The sequence below is a fragment of the Triturus cristatus genome, chromosome 2_2 (assembly GCF_964204655.1).
Source record: "Triturus cristatus chromosome 2_2, aTriCri1.1, whole genome shotgun sequence".
NCBI classification, from domain to species: domain Eukaryota; kingdom Metazoa; phylum Chordata; class Amphibia; order Caudata; family Salamandridae; genus Triturus; species Triturus cristatus.
Genome location: NC_140582.1, coordinates 755,943,769 through 755,969,916, shown reverse-complemented (window position 1 = coordinate 755,969,916; position 26,148 = coordinate 755,943,769). Strand labels below are relative to the sequence as shown.

Here is a 26,148-nt window from a genome sequence, read left to right as displayed (position 1 = left end):
ATCTTACTGGGCCACTCACGGTTGGGGAAGGGGGTGGTTCTCTGTGCAGAGGCTGAGGCAATGTCAGGAAGTACTCTTGAGCACTGGGGGACCTCGCAGCGACCAGTGTGCCACTTGAACTCGGGCCATAGGCGACGAGTGCAGCGGTGGATTAAGGCATTAAGTTTCCTCAGCAGGCTCAGAGTCTTTCTTTTGATTTCTTTGGAACAGAGCTGCTGTTCGCAGGAGATCAGGTCTTTATGGAAGGCAGCCGGTTCTCCCAAGGGGTCTGTAGGTCACTGCCTGCAGGACAAGTTGCTTTTTGGTGCAGGGTCTCCGGAAACTGCAGACAGGCTGGGGCCAAGTCAGTTCTTTTTCACAGACTCCTCTGCTGTGCGACTTCTTCTGTCCTTCTTTGTAGGTTGCAGGAATCTCAGGAGGCAAGGTTCAGGGTCCCCGTAAATACTAAATTTAGGGGCGTTACAAGCATGTGCTTTGGGAGGGGGCATGAGCCTCTCAGCTAACAAAGGCGGCAGGCCTTTGAAGCTTCCCCTTCGTGGACCCAGCCCATCCTGGGGAAGGAGGCTTGACACCTCTTTCCAGGATCGGATTTGTTTCTGGACCCAGAGAGCGGAGGCCCTCAACCCATGGGTCCAGAAACCTGTCTGGTGGTGGCAAATGGCGGGTAGCCATTCAGGAACCACACCAGGGCTGGTCTTTTTTCATGGGGCATCTCTAAGATGCCCTTTGAGTGCAGTTTACATTAAATCCCACACTGGCATCAGTGTGGGTTTAATGTGCTGAGAAGTTTGCTACCAAACTTTGCAGGTTTCAGTAAAGCCATAATGGAGCTGTGGAGTTCGTAATGACCAACTCCCAGACCATATACTCTGTATGGCTTTACTACACTTATAATGTCTAAGAATGGACTTAGACGTTGTAGGGGCACAGTGCTCATGCAACTGTACCCTCACCTGGGGGCTAGTGCACACTGCTAGAGGGGTAACTTACCTAGGCCCCAAGCAGGGGGTTACAGTCATGGCATGTAGGGATATGTGCCATGTCGACTCCTCACTTTTCTCCGCACCAAAACATGCAGCCTGCAATGGCAGTGTGTGGGTGTGAAGGTGCCGTGCCTCTAAGAGTGGCACAATAGGTGCTGCAGCCCTTAGAGGCCTTCCCTTGTCACAGTGTCTTTAGCACCTATGGTACATTTTAGAAGGAGCTTACTTGTGGCCTGAGATGTGCCAATTGATTGGGAAAGAACACAGGCCCTTGGAACCTGATTGACTTAATGTGCCCTGAGTCTCTGCCAAAGTGCACTAAGTGTCAGGCAAAAAGTGGGGGTTTTACTACAACAGAAACCTACTTTCCTACATAATGGTCTGTAAAATTCAGCATTTTCCTCTTTATCAGCCTTGCCCATATCCTGTGCATAATCTTTCACTTTAGGATTGTTTACTTTTCTTGCTTTTGTGTCTGTGAAACAAATGTTCAAATGTTGATGTTGTGCAAGGAATGGGAGCAACTCAGCTTAAAGACAGTCACTCGCCAACAGTACATCAGGAGACCCCTAGAATGAAAATGCTTTTCAACTAGGTGAAATGTTCAATTTAACTTGATTGTGTTTCTATAGGGTGTATATATTATTGTGATTGGCCCATACACAATTTGCTGTTGTGGAGAAACAATGCTCCCAGGTAATGTCTTACAGCCTGATTAATTAAGAGCATTTTATGTAAGCCAATTTGCAAGAGACTGCTACAGAATTCTCCTTTTGCTTACCTGGTCGTGCTAGACGTATTAAGGATAGGTAGATATCATGGCAATCTCTCTCCTGAGGAACGATAAGCTGTATTATCTGAAAATTCTTGCAGCGAATGAGCAAAGGACATCCAGTAGCTGTGGTAGCCTGTTTTTCAACAGATGAAATTTGGCTGTGAAGTACCTAAGAGAAAAAAAATGAAAACACAAGTGAAAATCTCCATGAAGTAAACGCTGCTACGAGAAGGGTGTAAAAAGGAGTAAGTACAACATCTATTGCAGAGTTCTTTGAGTAGCTTGTGAGCTTCTGATGGCTCTTCAGCTACCTGTAAGTAGGTCTCCAGTACGCAACCCAGCCTACTAAATTAGAAGCTTTTGCTTGGTTGAATCAATAAACATATACCAGTATTGAAAGTGCGTATTAGAGATGAAAATGTGTGCATTTTCAAGGCTCATAAGCTAATGTTTGGAGAAAAATTGTTGAATTTCAATTACATTTCCTGATGAATTTCCAATACAACCATTGAATGGGGTAAGGATAAATGTGTTATTTTAGCTCCAATACCTTCAGCATGCGCTTTATAAATGTACATGCTATATTTAAAGCTAATATTTGAATGATAACTCAGGCGGAATTAGGGAGACTTATATTGGTGCCTGGGGCATTACATTATTGCTGTTATGTATTACCCATGGAGAGGCCTGACAAATTGAGAACGCCTTTTTTATCATTACTGCTAGTAACCTTGCCGATGCATTGAGGTGATCACCGCTGGTAGGCTTGAATGGCATTGCCACCAATGTAATCTTGTCTGATGAGGTCACTATTACAGCACTGGTAATAATAGTAGCAGCAGAAGATTTTCATTGAACACAAGTAGCTCCTAATACAGAAAAGGTTGGAGATCACCGATCTATGGTTTCATATCAATTGTGATAAATCAAGCACATACAAGCACATGCCTCGATATCTTTTTAGGTCGAGCCTAGAACAGCGCATGCGCTGTTGCTCGAATTTTTGTAAGGGGATTTTCAAAGTGCTGCAGCCGCTGGCCTAAAGCCTGCGTGCATGTGCGCGTGAACGCGCGCAGCCGCCATATGTCTCTGTCACGGGTACTGTACGTCATGAAGGCGCTTTTGCTATAATCGGGCAATGGCGCTTTACTTTTAGTGTTAAAAATAAAGCGCCGGTGCCGCGATTATAGCGAAAGTAAAGAAATAGATGCTTGTTTCTATTTCTTTACCTTTGGTATAATCGCGGCTTCGGCGCTTTACTTTTAATGTTAAAAATAAAGCGCCGGTGCCGCGATTATAGCAAAAGTAAAGAAATAGAAACAAGCATCTATTTCTTTACAAAGAACAAGCATTGGCATAGCCAATAGGTCTCGCTTTTGGGACCTTATAAGTATTTATTTATGCAGCACAATTTCTTTGGTGCAACAACAACTGTTGCGTGGCTAAACACTTACAAGGTCCCAAAGGCGAGACCTATTGGCTATGCCAATGCTTGTTTTAAAAGTTTTTCGTTGGTCCTTCATTTTGGGTATTGCAGAGCAAAAAATGATTACAGAAACCCCGTCAATAAATGCACAATGCTTATGCCGTTCTAGAGAGCATTAAGGCACGGCACTGTAAGTGTAGGTCACGGTACTTCATAATGAATGATCTTTTCAGTTGATACAAACGACCTGCGTTCCGGAACTTAAGTGGAAAAAAACTCACCAATTATTAAGACTGAAATTTCAAAGGTACTCCATCGATCACATACAATGTGGATGGATCACACAACATTTTCATCAGTCAGCAATTCTGAAAGAATGTCCCTTCATATGTATTTTCACTTATCACGGAGTGTAATAATACACAATGAGCACTGGGCCACCCGCCCTTTTTCCTTCACGAAATTCTGTAATATTTTATATACATCAAGAAATTAATTATTCTCATATAACTTTGTAAGTTAGTTTGAGAATACTTTTTCCCTGTAGGTCTGGGTGATTTTTTGTGTTTGCAAACAATGAAGAAAAAATATGCATTAACAGCGTTTTTGCAACTGGGATATTTGACTATTTTATGGTTTGCTTGGGAGTATTGTCTGTGGAAAGCACCTAAAAATCTGCAAAATGCATTTTAATCTACTCAGCGGAATACATGTATGTTCACATTGCTTTATAAATACACAGTTTCCATCCTTTTTTTTAGGTCAGGCAATGGCCAGAGCCCATATGATCAACAGAGACTAATACGCAAAGAGCGGGCGTTGTGTTTGAACACTTCAGCCACTGGCATGTTTGGGTTAGCCCTCCTTAGCCTTTGCTTGTTTAAAGTGTCTTTCACATTTTGTTTTGGCCCACAAGTATATGGCCCAGTTGTATACTCTTCAGTGGTGATTCGAAAAAGGAGTCCCTTGCCAGCATCGCATATAAACTGCAGAAAGACAGCAGTTAACCACTGTGTAAATGAACTCCATTTCCATTGCTCTTCGTCATTTTAACTAACACAATTTCTAGTCAAAAAGGCATTGCATCTCATGCACTAAAAAAATAAAATAAGGAAGTAAATGTTACCCGAGGTGAGTCGTGCTCTCACTGAACGGCAGCAAGCAGCGAACCATTTAAGCAGCAATCTTTTTTTTTAAAATCCAATCTTTTTAAAATCGCTTTTAGCGTCAGTATCTTTTAATCTTTTGACTCTTTTTTCGTTTAAATTATTTTAAACACCACCAGCAACTTTGCACATTACTCGTACCTGGGTCTTTGACTATTGTGTAGTCTCCGCTTCCCCAGTCCGACGCGGCATTCGCCGATTGATCGGAGGGAAGCGGACACACCCCCCCCCTGCCTGGCCTGCCTCCTGACTTCCGGTCGGTAACTCCGACCACATCATTCTCCCGCGCCCGGCCAGCTATTTAATCCTATGCTCGGCCGGACACGTGCAGCGGACGTGCCACCGGCGCGCCAAAGGCAATCCCATCTGCGCCCATCCGCGCCAAGAGTGCGACAAGGGCAGGAATTGCTGCCCAAAAAGGTCCAGAAGTTGTATATTCGTCTGCAAAACTGAAAAGTTTTAACACTGGGGGATCGGACAAATGACAGATAATGCCTGAGAAACAAAAGGGGGCAAGTTCATGTTACCACTGCAAATTAGAAATTCCGACCACATTTAATAACCACAAATTAGCCGCACCTACTACCTTTGCCCAATTAAAAGGGGGACTAATCAATGCCCGCTCTCTGTGCAGGCACTTATAAGACATCAGAGACTTAATAACGGAGCAACAACTAGACTTCCTATTTAGCACCGAAACATGGCTGAAAAATTGGTGTAACCCGAATATCGCGGTAGCACTGCCACCGCGGTATACGATCTGTAGGAATGACAGAGAAGACACTCGAGGAGGGGGTCTGGCCATCATCCTCCGGATACACTTCACTGTTCTAATTATTAGACACACTTAAGGGAGCAGAAAGTCTTGGATTCTGCATCTCACTAAATGCCTCTGTGTCCTTTTCAGGTGGCCTGATTTAATCGGCCTCCCAGGCACAGTGCCACATTTATTGACTCACTAGGGGACACCTTAAGTCACTTCCTACTGAGATACGTCAACTTCACCTTATTAGGTAATTTTAACCTGCACCTTGAAGACAAAAAAAAAGAGCCTGGAGTAGACAACTTCCTTCAAATAACAGAGAAGTTAGGACTGATCCAGATGGTCGACGCTCCTACACACCGAGCTGGCCACACACTAGATGGGGTCTGCTCTAACTTCACCCTCTTCTCTGCGGCCCCACCTATCCCACAAATATGGTCAGACCATAACTTTTTCCCCTCTCACACTGAAGATCCCATTGATGAGTCGCCTTGAAAAACAATCAACTAACCCACAGTCTAGGCGGAACTGAACTTAACTAGCACGTAATCCCAAACTGGCCACTACCGCCAAGGCTCTAGTGCCTACCTTGACAGGGAACACGGCAGATGACTCACGTCTCTTCCATAGCTGGATGACTACAGTAAGCAAGGAACTCATACCACAAGACAAATCCAATAAAAATCAAAAGAAAACAACCCAGAAAGCCCCTTGGTTCACGGCCACTCTTAAACAAGCACATATTCAATGTAAACAAGTAGAACGTAAATGGAGAAGGTGCTATGATGCAGTAGAGTAACAAGCTTACAAAACAAGCAGAAAGCTTTACCACACACACAAATCAAACTAGCCAAAAAAGAATACTACTCAAACAAAATACAGGAGGCTAAACTTGACCAAAAAAATCTTTTTTTTCGCTCGTAAAGTCCTTTATCAATCCCAAAGCACTATAAAAAGAATTACCTCCTTCACAGAGGCTATGCGATCAAATATCAATCTTCTTTGAAGAAAAGATTATGAACATTCAAAATGACTTTATTACGGACCCTACCCCTACTAAATCTGCCACCTCAGAGCATGAACATGACGCCACTAAATTCTTCATTAGCTCTTTTCAACCAGGGTCACTGGATCAAACTTGCGAACCAATCGTAGCATGCAAATCAGGCTCTCCCCTGGATGCCTGTCCTCCCACAATTCTCCACCAAATCGTTGACACAGTCAAACCAATTATTAACAAGATTGTCAACTCTTCCTTAAGCTCAGGGATATTGCCAGACGACTGGAAATTAGCGATAGTGAAACCCCTGAAAAAGAAGCCAAATATTGATCCTTCTATCCTATCTAACCTTCGCCCCATATCACTGCTTCCCTTATTAGGAAAAATCACAGAAAAATGAGTTCATAAAGAACTAACCAAATTTATAGAGGCCACCAACATCCTCCACCCCCAACAATCCGTTTTCCGTCCCAAGCACTCCACTGAGTCTGCACTCTTGAAAATTACGGACACTCTAAAAATGATAGCGGATAGAGGCAGGAAGGCTGTACTGATCCTACTCGACCTATCCGCCGCATTTGATACTATATCTCATAGTATTCTCCTATCAAGACTCAAAACCAGCGGTATCTCGAACACCGCCTTGGAATGGCTAAAATCCTTCCTTTCGAAGCGCAGGCAAGTCGTGTCCCTCAGAACTTTCCTATCTGTTGAACGGACCATCACAACAGGAGTGCCCCAAGGTTCTACACTAAGCCCACTGTTATTTAACATTTACATGACTCCACTCATCGCGCTGATTACATCATTTGGGATCGAAGTTACTTCCTATGCAGACGATACCCAAATGATCCTATCCCTAGATCAAAATTCCAAGGACACGGAACTTAACTTTAAGAGATTCCTAACTAAGGCCCTCCAGTGGATGAAGGATAACTACCTTAGGTGCAACACTGATAAAACGGAGATCCTACCAAAAGGGAAAGGGGTCTCATTTCTACCGAGCGAATGGTGGCCGGAGGGTACATCACCCCCGCCTGACACAGTGAAGGTAGCAAGAAACCTAGGAGTGCAGTTTGACTCCGCCCTCACCTTCCAACCACACGCAGTAACGTTAGCAGCAACCTGCTTCAGTCTTAGAGAAATTTTTTCGATCTACTTCCAATCCTTGCAAGGAAATCAGTAGCAGTCACCCTGATCCTTTCACGACTTGACTACTGCAACAGCCTCCTGGCAGGCGCCAGCAAACAAACACTTAAAAGACTGCTAGTAGTCCAACATGCAGCAGCGCGGTTGGTTTTAAAATTTCCACGAAGGTCCTCTGCATTCGCAGCCCTCAAAACCCTTCATTGGCTCCCACTACATAAGATAATACTTTTCAAGATTCTCCTAATCACTTTTAGAGCCTCACTCAAAATGGGGCCAAAATACCAGACATCAAGATTCACCCCCTATTTTTACAACCAGAACCCTCAGGTCCTCATCAGCCAACCTGCTCAAACCTCCCAGCTTTAGATGCAAAAGAAAGGGAGGAAAAACAATGGCTGCACTAGGTACCAAAGCCTGGAACCTGCTGCCTTTGCAACTGAGAATGGTAAAATCTGAACCACAATAAAGGAAGGCATTAAAGACTTGGATCATGAGATGAACTCTGCCTCTCTCTCTCTCATCTAAGAACCACAGAGCTTCCTCTCACCTCCGTACTAGCGCCAGGATGCTCCTTTCGGAGTGACAGTCCGCGCTCTATAAATACCACTTTTCATTTAATTTTCATAAATATACATTTATTTGTTCTAACAGCTGTGCCTAAACTTTACTCAGTAGTTGGTACCCCAGGGGTTATGATGCAGAAATGTTGTGGTGAAAATACACCAATGAAGGGGACACCGTAAAGGGGGGGTGGGGTGGGTAGAGGACTCAGTCCTCACACCAACAAAGATCAGAATAGACTGAAATGATATAATATCCTACTCTGGCTGTTTGAATGAATCTCGAAATGTTAGGATGCTTAACCCAGGAGCATCACTGGTGCAAATTTGTAAAATAGAAGCCTGGAGTTCCTACCTGCAATAGTGTGCACAGCACCATGACAAAACTGAAAAGAACAGAAAGGCCGAGTCTACAGATACTTCTCACACTTTTTCACTTCAGAACTGTAAAAAAAAAAGTGTGACACAAAACAGATGTCGAGTCACCGATCTTAAGGAAACACAAAGGAGCGTGAAAGACAGAGCTGGTGGGGGTCTCTTCACCGTATTTATTTATGGTAAAAATGGACACATACCCAAGTTTCTTTACGGGTTTCAGATACATTTTCCACAAAGATGACATGAGTGGCCGTCAGGTATAAAGTTCCTAGTGCTGCTTTTCTAGAGGAAATTCTGTCAATTAGCCGAACATGTTCAACCTGAGAAGGAAAAAAAATAAGAGGAATAAAAACAATTGTATAAAAAAATCCAAGTCAAACGTTTGAGTAAACACTTACTTGCTACAGCAGATTTTGTAATTTCAAAAGTCTAAGTGCTGTCAATATTACCCAACATAATGCCGATATGAATTAACGTCAAACGGATGAATGTCGAGAAGGTCTGGCCAAGAGGGAAACCTGGGGTCTTTTGGTTAGCAATAAATCGGGCCATCCAGTTTCTAAGGTACTGAGCTACTGGTGAGAACTCGAGTCGGCTGTAAAGGAAGTCATTGTTTAAAACACGGAGGCTCCTATGGCAGAAGAGCGTCGCCCCTCCAAAAACGGCCGGAAAGGAGAATCTCTCTGCAACCCCAGAGAGCAGGCACACAGTCTGTCCTGGAGCGCCATTTGCGCACGCTCAGGCCAATCTTGAAGCTGTTCTCATGAGAGAGCAGCTTCAGGATTGGCCACGGGGCAGGCTGGGAGCCTGTGCCTGAAGAAGCAGAAGGAGCAGAGAAGCATGACGTGGGACGCAGACGGCTGAAGGGAAGTGTTTTTTATTTTTATTATATTTGTATTCCCCGCCCTCCCTTCGCAACCCCTACACCCCCCTCAACCACCACCCACCCTGTCACGCGTCCCAAACACGGGCCGCTACTGCATTGTTGTGATGTGGACAAATAAGCATGTCATTTACAAAACTTGGAATCACTATCTGAAAATAGTACCATGACATGAACTTCATCTGGTGGTATCACCCCAAGGTTCATATGTGTAGTGTTCTTATTATCCATGGTCACGCTCTAGTTTAGAGTGTTATTGCCCTACCAGAGTTCTAGGTTCCATGGTGGGTTGTGGATCATTGGCGGTTGGGGATTGACTTGTGTGGTTGTACAAGCTGTCTTCTCTGATGGAAAAAATTATACCTGGAATCCACTAAGAGCCTCACTTTGTGTTACTTCACACTGGCGACGACTGGGAGTCAGAAGAGGACAGCGCTCACTTGTGAAGACAATCCCGATAAGGTATCTTGTATCAGTGCATGTATGCACCTGCGGCTGTTTGGGAACGATGTGCTCATGATTGCACCAGCGGCTGAAATAATTATTTAATCATCGCATGATTTGGTGGCTTAAAAGGATTTGTGATAGTTTAAAAGTATTGAAGAATGCCCTAATTGAGGATTGCGCTCTGATTGTGTCGGCGGCTGTGTGGCTTGTGTAAAACTATTTATGCGCTCTGATCGCGCCTGCGGCAGATTTGGCAGTATATGCAGGGGTTGTGCTGGTTGTTGGTATTTTCCGGAGGATGCATGGAGGCGCCGGCAACTTTTGAAGTGTGGCCATAACGGGAGAAAAAGATTCTTTGAAAATACACACTCACCAACATTCGCTTAGAGCTCCAGCTCTACGCGTTCCATCTTCGAGGAGAATAATTGGAAGTGCTACGCGCTCCACCTTCGGGGAGAATAATCGGAAGTGCAAAGCATGCTGGGAGCGTGATGATGTCACGCGTTGAGAGGCCATTTTAGATAGGTGTAATTACATGGAAACGCTCTAACTTTGACTTCAAAGACTCGTTTCTCAAACAGCTATACGTAACAAAGACATCTTCGTTTGGGATCGTGTTACTACCATTTTTTTTTATTTTATTAACTCAAGTGAATTTTACATAGAAGCATTGAAGTATTAACAAACAAAGCAGAGTATCTTTGGTGATATTTTCATCTGTACTACATCCAGGGGAGAAAGGATAGTCTTCACATCTTCCTTCTTCTATACTTTTATTGGTTGGGTTACTATTGTCAAAATGTCAAATATCTTAGCACCACCACATTTTTTGCCGACAGCTGGGGAACCTAAAATGGAATGGGATTTATGGTATCCTATGTTTTTAGCCTACGTGGAGGTGTTAGAGGAGGAGGGTTGCTCTCCTAAAAGGAAATTAGACCACCTGCTGAGGCATTGCCTGGGAGGTCAAGGGATTAAAGAATTTGACAACCTACCTCCTCACGAAAGTACAGAAGGCATAAATGTGTTTGAAGTCGCTGTTAAAAAAATGAGTACCAGATTTGGAAAGAAAATAAATATAGTGATGGAAAGATTTAAATTTTATTCTCGCGCTCAAAGAGAGTATGAATCTATTGAAAACTATGTGTCTGCCTTACGTTCCCAAGCTGGCTCCTGTGCGTTCGATACTATTAATTACGAACAGGTGCTCAGAGATCAAATAATGATGAGAACCAAAAGTAAAAAGATACAAGAAAGGTTATGGTTAGGCACTGAATCTTCATTGAAAGCTGTAGTCAATATAGCTAAAGGCATCGAACAATCTGAGAAGTTTGTAAGTGAGATTAGAGGTCAACCCCAAGCTGTCAACGTTAAAGTACAAGATCCAGTAGTGGAAGTTTCGCTTGTAAAATCTCAGTTTACACCAAAGAGAACTTCTTCTTTTATTAAAAAGATCCAAGTTTCAAAGACAATAAATTTGGTAACCGTAGAAATCCTGTGATCTGCTATAGGTGTGGTAGTTTTGAACATGTTGGAAATTACAAAGGATGCCCAGCATGGAATAAAATTTGTATCAAATGTAAAAAGCCAGGCCACTTTGGGAAGATGTGCAGATCTTTACAAAAAGTTAATTGTGTTACCTGTGAAGAAGATGAAATTTCAACGGAGTTTAATGAATTTAACTGCATTTCTTGTGTGTCTGAAAACAATTGTAAAGGTTTTCCAACAGGTTCTATATTAGTCGATGGGAAGGAAGTCACTATGATGATAGATTTGTGTGCCTGGTATTCCATTATTGGTAAAGATCTATTCATGGAATTATGGGAGATCAGAAAATTACTACCTCCCGATATCAGACCTGGTAGTTACTCGGGGCATAAAATTGATTTGGAAGGTTATTTGTGGACAGATTTGGTTTTTAAAGGAAAGAACATTAAAGGTAAATTGTATGTAGCCACTAAAGGTGTATCTATACTTGGGTGGCCCCATCAACAAGAATTGGGCATAAAGTTGGATCCAAATGCTTCACCACCTGTTTACGGTGTTTTCACACAATGTGAGGATTTTGTGGCAAATATAAAAAAGATGTTTCCTGGTGTTTTGAGTGATGAGCTTGGGGAATATGCAAACTTCAAACATAAAATAATACTCAAAGATTCTGCTGTTCCCGTAAGACAAAGTTCGTAATGTTCCCCTAGCGTATCGTAACAAATTGAAAGATATGCTGAAATATTTAGCTTCTAAGAACATTGTTGAACCAATAGAATCCTCCCCATGGGTTTCTCCGGTGGTTCTTTCCCTTAAAAGCAATGGGGATCTTAGGTTGTGTGTTGATCTCCGTAGCTTAAATAAGGAGATTTTGATCGATAGGCATCCATTACCTAACATACATGAATTAATTTCAACCTTGTCTGGTGCTTGTGTATTTTCCACGGTAGACTTAGCAAGTGCATACCACCAAATCATGCTACATGAACAATCAAAATGTTCAACTGCTTTTATTACACCGGAGGGTATGTATCAATTTAAGCGAATGCCATTTGGACTAGCTAGTGCGGCCTCTGTCTTTCAGAGACTTATGAAAGACGTATTAGAAGGTTGTCCGGGTGCCATAGCTTTCCAAGATGACATTTTAATTTTTGGAAAGGATTTTTAGGACCACAATTGCAATCTAAAAAGGGTGTTGGACAATATACAAAATAAAGGTTTAACACTTAAATTCGGAAAAATGCAAGTTCAGAAAGGATAGTGTGGAATATTTAGGTCACGAAATATTGCGTGAGGGCATTAAACCAAAGCTAGACCATGTAGCTAGTATTGCAAAGGCTCCTGCCCCTACTACAAAAGAACAATTATTATCATTCTTAGGTTTGACAGAATTTTATAGTAAGTTTGTAAAAAATTATGCTTCAAAAGTATTCCCTTCACGTAGTCTATTAAAGAAAAACACTAAATTTGTCTGGGGTGAAGAGCAAAAATTAGCTTTTGAAGTACTGAAAAAAGAAATTAGTGTTGCTCCGTTTTTGAGACCTTTCACGATTGGAGGGGTATTGTAGCAGTAGATGCAAGCAATACGGGCCTAGGTGCTGTGCTTTTGCAGAAAAAATTTGGGGAAGAGTATGTTGTATCGTATGCTTCAAGAACTTTAAGAGGAGCAGAATTTAATTATTCCACTAGTGAAAGAGAGCTACTCGCATGCACTTGGGCTGCTCAGCATTTTAGGCAATTTTTATGGGGTACAAAGTTTCAATTAAGGACTGATCATAAACCACTTATTAACATGTTGACAGCTGGGGGTGGTAGAACTCTTACAGCCCGTTTAGCCAGGTTATCTGCTAAATTGCAAGAGTACCAATGTTCAGTCGTGTATATTCCTGGCCGTATGAATGTCCATGCTGATTGCATGTCTCGCTTGTCATTAGCTGAGGGTCCTAATGTCATTAATAGTTCAGAGGAGTGTGATATAGCATATACTATGGAGGATGTTCAAAGTAGTATAAGTTCGGATGCTATCTCGGAGGAGATATGGGCAAAAGCAAAGTCTGAGGATGACATTTTACAAGATGTTGTTAGGCATTTACAAGGCAGATGGCCTGAAGTGAGGAAGCCGAGTGGTGAATTGAGCTCATTTTGGAAAATCAAAGACGAACTTATGTTTTTGCATGGGTTCGTAATCAGGGGTGATAAAATTGTTCCACCTCGGAGAATTAGAGAACAGTTAGATAATTTGTCACACGAAGGACATTTGGGTATGTCTTCTACTAAACGGCGTTTGAGAGAATTTTATTGGTGGCCTAGTATGGTGGACAGATGGGTTAGAGATTGTGTACAATGTGCAAAGATTGACAAATCTGTTAAACCTCTATCTATGGGGATTTCTCCCATTGAATACTCACAAGGTCCTTGGAGGAAATTAGGCATTGACATTATTGGGCCTTTGAATCTACCTTTTGCTAAACAGGTTTTTGCTGTGGTGTTAGTTGATTATTTTTCAAAATGGCCAGAGGTCAAAGTGGTAGATAAAATAACTTCCAACCACATTATCGAATTTTTGGATAACATCTTTAGTCGGGAGGGCATTCCTTCTGAGCTGGTTTCAGACAATGGACCACAATTCATCAGTAATGAATTTGAAATGTTTCTAAACAAACGTGGTATCACTCATAAAAGAGTCTCTAATTATAATCCCATGGCTAATGGTCAAGTTGAACGTTTTAATAGGGTTGTGAAAGAATCCATACAGTTAGCTATCAAGAGTAATATTGAGTGGAGGAAAGCTTTACGGGCCACTTTGCATACATATCGGATGTCTCCTAATTCAGTTACAGGTTGTTCTCCATTTGAAATGTTAAGAGGGAGGAGACCTTGCTCTAAGCTCATGCCATGGTGGTTGCAGAAGAATAATATTCATGATTCTACTTTGGATTTTAAAGTAGTTAGAGAGCGGGTTCAAAAATACCAGGATAAAATGCAGAGGGGTAAGAGTAACAACTGCTCTGAGAACTGCAAAATCAAAGTGGGTGATTTAGTTCGCGTAAAATTGGGTGGTATAGACAAAAAATGGTCTAGATGGTCTGACCCAGTTAAGGTAATTGAAGTATTCAGTAAAGCTGTTAGGGTACAAGGGGGTAAAATTTGGAATTTCAGACGAATATCTATATTTAGATCCAAGGATATTTGTCGTGAATCACTTGTACCTTCACGAAAAGAATCTTTAGTTACGAATGAGAGTGAAGATTTTCAAAATTTTCTGGATGTTTTGAGTGGTTCTAACTTTGAATCAGAGGTGGTGATGCCATCTTCGAGCACGGACGTTATTGATACGAGTAGTAACGTTACTGGACCTCTTTTGACTCAGGGTACTGCTGTGACACCTAGTGATGTCCCTGTTGAGAACCAACATGTTAGTCATGCAGAAGAGGTGTCTATTCCATGTGAAGAAATATCTGCTCAAAGGAAAAGTTCTCGTATTAGAAAACCACCTGTTAAAATGAATGATTGTGTTAGATTTTAAATGTTAGTATTTTGCATTTACTTATTTTTTTTGTTGTTGTTTTTTTCAAGGGGGGGGAAGGTGTGTAGTGTTCTTATTATCCATGGTCACTCTCTAGTTTAGAGTGTTATTGCTCTACCAGAGTTCTAGGTTCCATGGTGGGTTGTGGATCATTGGCGGTTGGGGATTGACTTGTGTGGTTGTACAAGCTGTCTTCTCTGATAGAATAAATTCTACCTGGAATCCACTAAGAGCCTCACTTTGTGTTACTTCAATATGCAGCTAATCGTTCAGGAATGACAAGTACATTGGTGTAAGATGGTGTATATCATTTGGGCACTGAATCTTGTTCATCCTTGCAAAATCAATCAAACTTCCCCTTCTTTTGACACTGCTCTCTCTGGCAAACAGTGCACTACAGTGTTCATCCTTATTAGGTGTAGTCACACAATATCTCATATCCTTTTTTATTTTGAGCTGTCTACATTGGCACTATCATGATATTTGTTTATGATGTGCACTTACTTTGTTTAGCGATACTACTGCAAATCAACGTTAATTTCCATGACTTTTAACTGGGAACGAGGCCTTTACCACGCAATGCCTTTACAATGCATCCTTTACCAAGCATATGCCTTTAAAACAGATGCCTTTACAACTAAATTGTAAGTATCAACCAGGTAAGGGAAACCTCTTTTAAAAATATAGATCTGTATTAGGACTTCAGGTAGGAGCGCTGTAAAGATTATGGGGTGGGTAAGGGTATGGGCTGGTAAGGGTGATTTTAGGGTTTATAGATGGATAAGGGCATTGGGTTGTATGGGCATTTTATGATTTACGGGTGGGTAAGCGTATTGGGTAGTAAATATGTTTAGGGTTTAGGTGTGGTTAGGGGTACAGGGTGGTAAGGGTGTTTTTAGGGTTTTGGGGTGGGTAAGGAGTACAGAGTGGTAAGTACATTTTTAGGATCTAGGAGAGGGTAAGGGAATTGTTAGGGTTTACAGGTCGGTAAGGGTGTTTTTTAGGGTTTAAGGGTATTGATTGGAAAGAGTTTTTTAGGAGTCACTAAGGGGAAATATATATATAGCTCCATCCTACTGGCAACATAGTATTAGCTAGGATCTAGTATCCATAGAAAATGGTTTTTTTTTGTTTTGCTAATAACTTTGGCGCCATTTCATGAATCTTCACGAAATTTCCAAAACTACTTTGCCACTCAGCTGTTGTCTGGAAAGTTTTGGGACGATTCATCAAACCGGGGCAGAGAAAAAGGGGGGAGTCCCAAAACATGTTTTCCCCATGCAATTTCACATGGGGATTTTAGACACGACTTCAGCCCAAACCGCTGAACGGAATTACACCAAATTTGACAGAAAGCTAGACCTTGATTGAGAAAGATCTTTTTGTGATTTGGTGTAAAATCCATTCAGTAATTTTGAAGTTATCAACAGGAAAAAAGATTTTGTATATCTAGAGACGTGAAGGGTCTATGATTCCAACAGATCTCAAAATGAGATCCGATTGGCTGCCACCAGTTCAACCAGGAATTGGTGGCAGCCATCTTCAGACCCACACTCGGTCGAGTGCCAAGAACAACAAAAAGGCGACAAAGGCCCTGCCGGGGGGCAGAAAAGTTTTATTTTTTATTTTCCCATGAATCTGCAGAGGATCCGTAGGAAAATTAGAGGGAAAAAATATCGTGTGGTTTCCCGTGCATTTTACTAGCCCCCTGGGTGGGCCAGACTGTGGGGGAGGAATTAATTTCTATATAAACAGGAGTGGGTGCACCCGGCCCCCTTCCTTTGGCACTTCTGGCCACAGGAACCCCACCCTCCTGGGCCGATTTGAACCCCATTCCCTGGGGCCTGGCCTTAGAAGGGATACACAGCTGTCCTCCTAGGGCTGGCTCCGGCTAAGTCCCGGGGTTCAGCCCCGGGACATAGCAGTTTTCCTGCCTGCACTGGCACGGGCAGGGAAACCTCTGTTTACTCTTGCTTGGTGGGAGCAATTTCAAAGCTCCCATCAAGCAAGAGTAAAAATCCAAGTCTGCTCCCAGTGGGCGGTAGCATGAAAAATACTCCTGCCCGCTGGGAGCGGACTTTTCATTTGTTACCCTTCCCACACTGAAGCGGGAAGGGAAACAGATGGAAATATTGCACTCACCCACAGGGAGCAGTGTTTTAAGCTGCTCCCGGTGGGCAGGAGCAATGCCGGCTCCCACTGGAGGTAGGGAGCCGGCTGGGGCAACAAGAGCCATCAGGTTCCCCCAGCGCCCCAGAACAAGGATGCAGTGGGTGCCTTGGGTGGGCTTCAGGGCACCCACCCTTTATTGGTATTGGTAGAGCCCTGGAGGATCGTGTCCCCGGGGCAGAAATCGGCCTGGAGAGGGAGGGTGCAAATGCCCCCATTATTAATTGGCGAGGCCCCGGGGGATGGGGTCCACAGGGCCGATATTAATATTTAATTATATATAATTATACAAGTTTTGGCACCTCTGAAGCCAGGGGACGCAAAGGAAGTGACAGAAGTAGCAGGGAGCAAATTAGTTGTCAGATCTGCGACCCCATCCCCCAACTACTCCCAAATGATGTCCATGCCTGCTTGTCTTTTGAGTTTAACTGTTAGTGATGGAAATTACCATCTATTGTGTGGTATACTACCATATTTTTTTGCTGAAATTGCACACTTTACTCCTGCTACCGGAGGTAAAGTGCTTACTCATTCTCTTCTTTCCAAACATTGGAAAAATAATATACACCTAATTGGCGCATTTAATTTACATTTCATTTACTTATAAGTCCCTGGTAAATGTACTACGTGTTCAGGGCCTGTAAATTAAATGCTACATGTTGGCTGTTGCACTCCTTGAGCCACTCACCAAAGCTGCACTGTTCAACATATCTCAGGCCTGCCATTGCAGTTTATAGTGCAGTTTAAACTGCCATTTTCGATCTGGCAAAATAAACCTTTTGCCAGACATAAACCTTTTTAATACATCCAAGTCACCCCTAGGATAGGCCCTAAAGGCTCATAGGGCAGGGTGTGTGGTATTTAAAATCAGATTTTAACTTACTATTCTAAAATTGTCCCTTTTAGAAAGTTGGTATTTTTCTGCCTAAAGCAATATGCCTTTTGGCCAGTGTCTAGGGTCACATAACGTAATGGCTCTCCTGGGTGTGATGTGTATTTCTTCCAGAAAGGGGACAAAATGGCCTTGAGTGTGTGGAAGGGTGTTCATCTCCTGAGGAGAATGGCCTGGGGTGAGTTCTACTAAGCCCTTCCGGAACTTCAAAGGATAGCGTGAGAGCTGTACCCAGTTCCTTCCTAACTTCTGAATGTGCCTGCCCTGTCACTGGCAAATGTAACTCACACTTGTGACTGCATGCTCTTTGTTACCCTGGACAGATTGGAGCCAGACCCAGGAAAAAGGGAAGAACTGATCAGAACCCATTTATGGTTAGACTAAGGGGGTGACTCCCACACACAGGCTGGCACTGGGTATAAAAATGGCACTCTACGAACCCCCAATCAGAATACTCCTGGACCTGTGCAAACATAGAAGAAGGACTGCCCTACTGTATGAAGCAAGACTCGCCCTGCATACCTTGAACCCAGGACCCAAGAAGTGACTCTAAGGGACAGTGTGCTGACCTCCTGTTTGAGCTACGGGACGTCAAAAATCTTTCAGAGGCCTTTGCAAATGCCCAGCTGACTAGTACCAACTGGACCTGCCAGAACCATGCTGCTGCTCATCTGCTGGAATTAGCTCTAACCCCCAAGAGGTGCTCTTCCAGATCCTGAACCCTTTGCTGGTGTTAGAGAGTACTTCTCCAACCCCAAATCTGCAGGAACTGGACGTCATTTGAAAGATCAGAGGTTCTGGAATCTTTGCATCAAAAACAAATGTCCCAAGTCTCCTCAAAAACTCTAATGGACTTCACAGAGCCCATCACACGACCAGCATCCGACTACCATGGCTACCTTCATGGATACAGACCCTGAATTTCACCCGACGAAGCTCTTCAGGTCAAGAATGACTGCTAAGCATTTCCTGCTCCCGAGGCAATTACAAACATCTATGAGGTGGTACTCACTCCTAGATATCACATCATGGAACAGCACAATATCCTGGATAGGAGCAAGATTCTGCACCTATTTAAACACGTTGCCTCAGTAGCGAGTGGCATGTCTTTTTTAAAGGAAATACAAGATTCACTGAATGGATGGATACAAGAAAATATATAATTCAAAGGGACACTACAAAACTTTTTTGTGTGAATGGATAAATACAAAAAGACGGATGCGGCTGCTTCAATGCAAATCAAATTTGGATGACTAGAGTGGAGAACAGTTTATATGGGCTAGATAATTACAGCTAACTCACTTTTGAGGCACACCCCATTCAGCTAGGGGTTTACAGTTGATACAGTGGAGCTACGATAAGGCGTACAGTAACAGGGTTGCATAATGCACCATGACCAAGACTATGTGCATTAGAAGTACAGATATTTAGTTCTTGCACGAACTGATACACAACTTAGTTTAAATAAGGTACTGAATTTTTTTATTTTTTATTTATTTCATGTAGAGCAGCAGCTGGCTGTAAAATTGCAATGAAGGCTTGGAGGGCAGCCAACGGCTCGGAGGGCAGCCAACGGCTCGGTCTGCCCCAGGCCAGGCCATCTCAACAGCATTATAGGCTCCCAGGCAAAGCAGCGCACTGGGCCGTACCTACTCAACCATTCACAGGAATAAAAATGTTTTACGGAAAATTAGTGTTAAATTCTGGTCACCTTGGGTCCCCTATGCTTGTGGGGTCCCCCCGGGCATCTGTCCAGTGTGCCCATGCGTTCAGACAGCACTGCCTCCGGGGTGGTTTTGGGTAGGTTTGTTCAGTCCCAGTGACTTCTGAAGCATTTTGGGCTACCTTTAGTAGGCGGGGCAGGCCTCGTTATATAGGGAGCAGTTTTGGGCCGGCAGTCACCATTTTGTTGGTAAGGGACACGTAGGCCGGCAATCCAGAAGCGGGGGCCTGAAGTTTTTGCCCGTCCTCCCATGCCTATAGTTAGGCAGTGGCCCGGGTTAAATGGGCTTCTGAAGATGAGTCAGACACTGTTTTTATGGGAAGGGTGCACAAGAGTAAGGGGGGAATGTTATTTGCCTTTGAGGAGCAGGTGTGGGCTGGCAGTTTCCAGAGCAGTTAAGCAGGTTTTCTGAAGCAGTTGTGTTGATGTTGTGGGTTAGGGGTGAAGCAGTTCAAGGGCGGGTGAGTAGGGGGGGGACACCTGCAGGAAGAAAAATGATACAGTTACAAGCAGTGGTCGAAGTTGGCGGGAACGGCAGGGCACGGCGTGCCCCTACTTCTTTAATTCTATAGATTCCGTTCCCCAACTATTTTATTTTGAACATGCCTCCCTGGACGTGAGAAATATCCAAGGCCTGCAGAGAAGGCTCGGCATTTGTGGCTGTTCGGGGACGGACGGGGAGCAGAGTAGGAAAAGGTCTCCGTCTCTTGCTTCCTGCCCAGACAAGACAAGGAAGGTGTCCGCTTCTGCTCTGCCGCTGGCAGCTGTCCCCCCCTCTCTTTCTTATTCCCTCTCTGTCTGTCTAGCTCCTCCTCACTTACCGAAAACCGTGACTCAAGAAATGGTTCTCACCCTCTCTTTCTTCTTGTCGCTCATTTGTTCCCCTGTGAAATGGATGCAAAAACGAAAACCACTTTTGCTGGAAATGCCGTTTTTACATTTTTCTATTCCAAAGTGCAGCCACGGAAATAAAAGGTTCAAAATATGAAAAATCAATAACTAAATAAAGCAAGACGGAGTGTTCTGGCCACTTTAAGATCGGTTTTATTCAAACCCCAAAAACATTAGCGTCACTTTACTGAGTTTGTCAGTGAAGCGCTGTTTTTCACCAGTGGGGAAGTTGTGCAAACCTGGAGGTACTGCAATACCTGGTTGATGGGTGGATTGGAAAACAAAATGTGTACGGCGGCTTTGTGTTCACGAATGTGGTCTTTTTAAACCATACTGCTTACGTTTTGTAAGCATATAAGCAGTGGACATTGAAATGAGTCCTTTCTAGGCCCTGTAGTTTTCAGGCAGAAGCACTCACCGATTTTTGAATAGTGAGTGTGAAAGCGTTAAGTTCACCAGTTCCTGCTTACATTTCGCATGCTTTATTTAATCTTTCATTCCCTATGAGTGTCTGCTTTTTCCAGGATGTTGTTACTTTTTCCTTTAGGGACCATATTGCTCTTGCCTAGTGCGTAATTTGAATTGAGTCGCATCCAGTTGTTTATAGCAGGTCAAATTGGATTGTAGTTGAAGGCAGTGTGAATTTCTCTCAGTGGGGCAGTATGGTGTTCAGTGAGGGAGCGGATGTAGCACTGGGGGCAGAGCTGCCGAATTTAGAACTGGGGAACTAGGTTCAGCCTTCATGAGCAGTCCCCCAGACCACTCTCCTGAGGGAGCACATTCCCCTGCTAGACCTTCGAAGGCCCTGCTAATCCGGAAAAGCCCTGGTGTCTTAGCACCAGCAGGTGGACCCTAGCAGTGGCAAGTGTGGGTTCACCTTGAAGGCTTGCCCACCACAATCCATAATGAAGTTCACCTCCAGTCTTGCAGGACGACCTACGAAGTAGCAGACCCCAGAGCAACAGTGACTGTCACAGAGGTCAAAGGACCCCTGAGAAGAGCTGGCTCTAGGGCGGTGCGACCGCAACGGGTGCTGACTTTGAGTGGGGTCGTTGTATATTATGGTTTTAAAAGCACTTGCTGCCTCCTTCCTGGCCTACAGCAATTTTCGGCAATAATAAAAATGTCATGATAACTTCGGTGAATAAAAGTCTTCCTTGAGCGAGATCAGAGTTTTGTCTAGTAGAAGTTTTGACTCATGGAAAGATAGCGCAGAGGGTTTTTTTAATTCATTTATTTCAAATTTAAAAAGAACACATACAGATGGTTATGCTATAGCAATTGATGACACATTAACAGTTCGTACACTCGGGGTGGCAGGAGATATCGACAATGAATTAGAAGACAATCGTAGACAGACAAACACGATAGTAATCAATCAGGTATACAATGTGGCAGTAGAGGATTACAGTACATTAATGACATGAGCAATCAGACATCAGTGATAGTCAACAGGTATGCAGTGAGCGGGCCCCAAATATCACGAGGTTTGGACTAGGCAGTTCCTCAGCATGGATAGCGCAGAGGGTTAATGTGCCTGCTGCTAAGAACATGTACCATGCCCATCACAAAGTGCCCATATTGTAAATAGGTCAGAGGGTTACTACTTTTGTCAGTAAGATCCTTTTGCTACTTGCAGTTTATAAGTTAAAATCCTAACAAAGAACAGTGAGCTATTAACTATCATCTTAGAGCTGCATTCATACTGCAAGGTATAAACTAGAACTTTATGTTTTTTAGGTCTTGCCTGACCCAGCGCATGAGCTGGTCTGGCAACACTTATTGAGAGGGCTCCAAAAAGTGCTACCAGGCCAGCCTAGAGCTACAGTGCATGTGCGCGCGCACTGCGCTTTACCGCGATTACTTTTGCGGCATCACAGCCGCTTTGATGTTTGATCGTGATTGTGATCACTTTCGTGGCCGCACAGACGCTTTGCATAGCCAATAGGTCTCGCTTTTGGGACCTTATAAGTATTTAGTTATGCAACTGTTGCATGGCTAAACACTTATAAGGTCCCAAAGGCTAGACCTATTGGCTATGCCAATGCTTGTTTCCCTAAGCCTTTGAATATCCTGATGTTGCAAAAAGTGATCATTTGAATAGAAATCAATAATGATTATTAAAGTGACCCCCAATCATGATATTAAGTTTGAAATTCTGAGTTTGTGTTTCTCCAGATCAATCACTATTAAACTATACTGCCTACTAATATGGTTGTCATTTGACTCCTACACCTTGTAGTCCTTTGTCTTATGTAACATTTCCCATACAGTGATTTACACACGTAAAATTGATTATCTGTGTGTATATTGCGGATGACAGAAAATCCATGGCTTGGAAACAAATGGCTTGTGCTCGCCCTTTTAAGCATATTTGGGACATTCTGTGATTAGAAGCAGATCCCACTTTGTGAATTTATTTTAATGTCAATAACTCATATTAATCGTTAAATAATCATGTGTATCCATTGGTTGAATTACATAACATAATAAGCTGTAACTGGTCAGTGAAATGCCAAACAAATACTAAAGATTGGGATGTTTTGCCAATCCTGGCCACACCTCTAACTCCGCCCACTGATCCAATCCTCAGGTTATTCCCGCCCTCTGATTCTCCGCCCACAGTTCCCCTACTTTTTTTTCCCCCACTTCGACCACTGGTTACAAAAAGTTAAGTTACTTCAGGGGGTTGAAGTGGGCAGTGACAAGCAGTAGAGTTGAGGGACTAGTGGGGGACGGGACAATTAGGGGTGGGGGTAGGACAGGTAGTAGGTGATCGTATATTTATAGTGAGGTTGCTAATTTTGTAAGGTATTGGTCTAGGGATTGGTAATGTTACTTGTACACCTGACTCATTAAAGCGGCCATTTCCACGCAATACAAGTTGACATTTGCGTCTCGCCCAAATCAGCATTTGCATATACAAAAAAAGAAAACGGGTGGAATGCAGTTTAAACAAAATTGAGGCTTTCTTTCTGATGGAGGAAAGATCCTTGCCTCGGAAATATTGTATATTTATTATTTAACGTACCGTATGAAGCTAGAAGACCTGCTACCCTTGTAGTATCTAATTCCATCCCTTGCTCTAAACAGTGTTTCGAGCAATTAAAACAACTGGCTAGAAAAACGAGAAAGTGGTTTGAGAAAACGACCACAGGAAATGCAGGACGCTTGCATTCGGTGTTACTGCGCCAGGCTGCGAGAAGACCTGCCCTTCGGTCCTCCCGCAGACGAGCAGCTCCTGCGCTAGCGATACCGTTATAAATAGCCCAGCTCATCCTTTAGCCCATCTCTCCATCCCTTCGTCAGCACCAACCTTCGGCATCCGGATGTATTCCATGACTCCCGCAGCACAAAGGTTCAATAGCGCTCCGCGCTGTAACCCCTATGGCAAGGATTCATTGAAGCAAGGGTGGGTGGCAGTAAGGGTCTCCTGCTTTCCGGCCTGGCATCCCACAGCAGAGAGCACATCTGACGTACACAGCAGGGCCCGCCTACTCCTACCTCAGGTGCAGCCGCCTGGACTGGGACTGCCGTGCGGCCCTAGACACCGCCGATTTCATCAGCAGCTGGTATCAAAGAACAGGTATTATTGATTTCTGTCCACGACGTGCGCATACATGGAAACGCTCCAGGGGAATCACACAATCATCCGAGCTTCTAGGCACGCTAATAAGAGGTGTCATAGGCTAATCGAATTTCCCTTTCTCCTACACAAGACACTGGAAATTGCATATGGGTCGGTCCTAAGGCTCTTAGGTAGTACTGGGCTGACTTTCTTCCAGTGTTGTTTTTTTTAGCTAGCCTAATTGTCAAAAGACCCCATGTCGTGCAGAGCTTTCAAGTTTTCTAGTACCCTGCGTGAAGTACCTCATGCATCCCAGATATTTTTATAGAATTCTGGGATTTGAAGTCCTATTTTTAATGGGTTATTCAGGATTACAAATCTCAACAATCAGTGACAAAATGCCCCTACTTGATGAGCCTCTCACACTTGGAACTGGAAAACTATTTAATTCCATTCTTAAAATGTCCCAAAGACCACTACGTTCTCTTAAAAAATGAAACTTAAATGTTTCATTTTCTTTTTTGAAATACAGCCCATCCTTAAAAAAATGCTTTATTTAAAGTAATCAATCACAAAGGAGGGACTCTGGGCTTTTTGGACAGGTCCAGCATATGTGCGTAAATGTAATAAAGGTGCAGAAAGTATGCTGTTCCTAATTACGAGACAAGGGAAACTAGGGGAACCAGTTTTGCGTGGTCATGAGATGTAGGAGGACGGGGATTTCTCCTCTTGGAATTTGGGCCCCTCACACACCCGGCTGGGTGTCATGCTTCATCATAGGGCTGCCCCTCGTCAGGCCGGCGCTACAATACCTGATGGATTTGATTTTATAAGGTCCTGACGAATTGTACCTGATTGATCGACTACTATGCGAGAAACATGTTGACCACACAATAGAGCACCCTACTTAAGACATAACCTTAGACATGCACCTTTGTTTCTTTTAATCAGGTTGGGAGACTGTAGTAAATTACTTGTCTACTATTCTCCAATGTACTGCTCTATCAGAATGTTCCATGATATCATAGAATGCCTGAGTGCCTCTCTGTGTTAGAGTGTCAGTTAGTCAACTCAGGCTGAGCTGTTAGGAGCCTGCTCCTGGTGGGGCTGTCTTTGTGCCATCTATCTTCTCCTACTATCCTGATCTCCTATACTGGAACCAAGCTACTAATAAAGAAGTATCCTACATGTACAGATGGACTCTGTATCTTCCTTTACAACAGAGACCTATTGATTAAAATTGTTTTTGTTGGTACTTCCAAACCCATTTTAACTTCCTTCAGGTTACATACCTCCACTCACGCATCTACACTGGTTAGGCCCCTCACCCCCACCGCACCAAATGGCAATTTGGAATAAAAGATCTCTGCTAAAGAGTCACTCATAGGGAGCCCATCAGGAATTGCAGCACCGACCTGACGAGGAGCATCCCTATGATGAAGCATGACACCCAGCCGGGTGTGTGAGGGCCCCAAATTCCAAGAGGAGGAATCCCCGTTCTCCTACATCTCATGACCACGCAAAACCGGTTCCCCTAGTTTTCCCTTGTCTCATAATTAGGAACAGCATACTTTCTGTATCTTTATTTAAAGTAATCACATTCAAGGTGTTCTGCTGACCCCAGCAGGCCACCATCTGTGTGATCTCTATCCTTCCTAATGGGTTACAAACTGCGACCTACTTCCTTAATATTCATGAGGTAGGCTGACTTTCATTCCACTAGGAACCGCAAATTTTAAAAAAATGTACATACCTTAGGAGTAGCGATTTCTAAATTGCGATTCGGGGATAACTGTAAGTTGGAAATTGTTGCTCCTAATGTTAGTACATCTGATCCAAAGTTCCAGCTTGACTATGTTCAGTTTTTACCAATCTAGAAGACATGACCACACACTGCAGGGCCCAATTCAAAGCTTGCTTTCATGATTTCTGGAACAGGATCAGAGACAGTACTGAACTGGCCAAAGAGATAAAGTCCAAGTATATTTACCTCTCTTATCAACATTTGAGTTGGAAGAACAAGTTACCTTCAGTAACGATATATCTGTAAGAAACATAGGTTAGTTATAGATTCCTTACCTTAGAGTTTCTCCCAGGCATTAGACTGGATCCGGAAAGTTTTTCGTCAGCAGTAACTCTGCGTGACGGAAGGTGGTGTCGGTCCACTCCGCGTTTGTCGTTGGCGTCGTGGTCGCCGGGATGGCATCGCGGTAGCTACATAGAGGCCGCCCTAGCACTCTGACGTCAGTTCTGTACATGACTTTCCACGCCAGAAGCGCAGAGCCATGCAAGACACTGACCACTGAAGCACAACACTAGGGCCCTAAGGAAGTCCTTAACCCTAGAAGTCAGTTCTCAGAA

General features: G+C 43.5%; 1 protein-coding gene across 1 annotated transcript in view; it reads right to left on the bottom strand.

Annotated features, from left to right (window-relative positions):
* The window catches only part of MTMR7 (myotubularin related protein 7), a 276,881-nt gene extending 253,197 nt beyond the window's left edge, over positions 1-23,684 (bottom strand). The window contains exons 1-3 of the mRNA XM_085642011.1: positions 23,536-23,684; positions 8,398-8,520; positions 1,765-1,927 (exon numbers count right to left, since the gene is read on the bottom strand). Of these exons, the coding sequence (XP_085498137.1) occupies positions 1,765-1,927; positions 8,398-8,520; positions 23,536-23,559 (310 nt within the window). The 5' untranslated portion in view covers positions 23,560-23,684. The remainder of the gene's footprint in view (positions 1-1,764; positions 1,928-8,397; positions 8,521-23,535) is intronic.
* Positions 23,685-26,148: the final 2,464 nt, after the last annotated feature.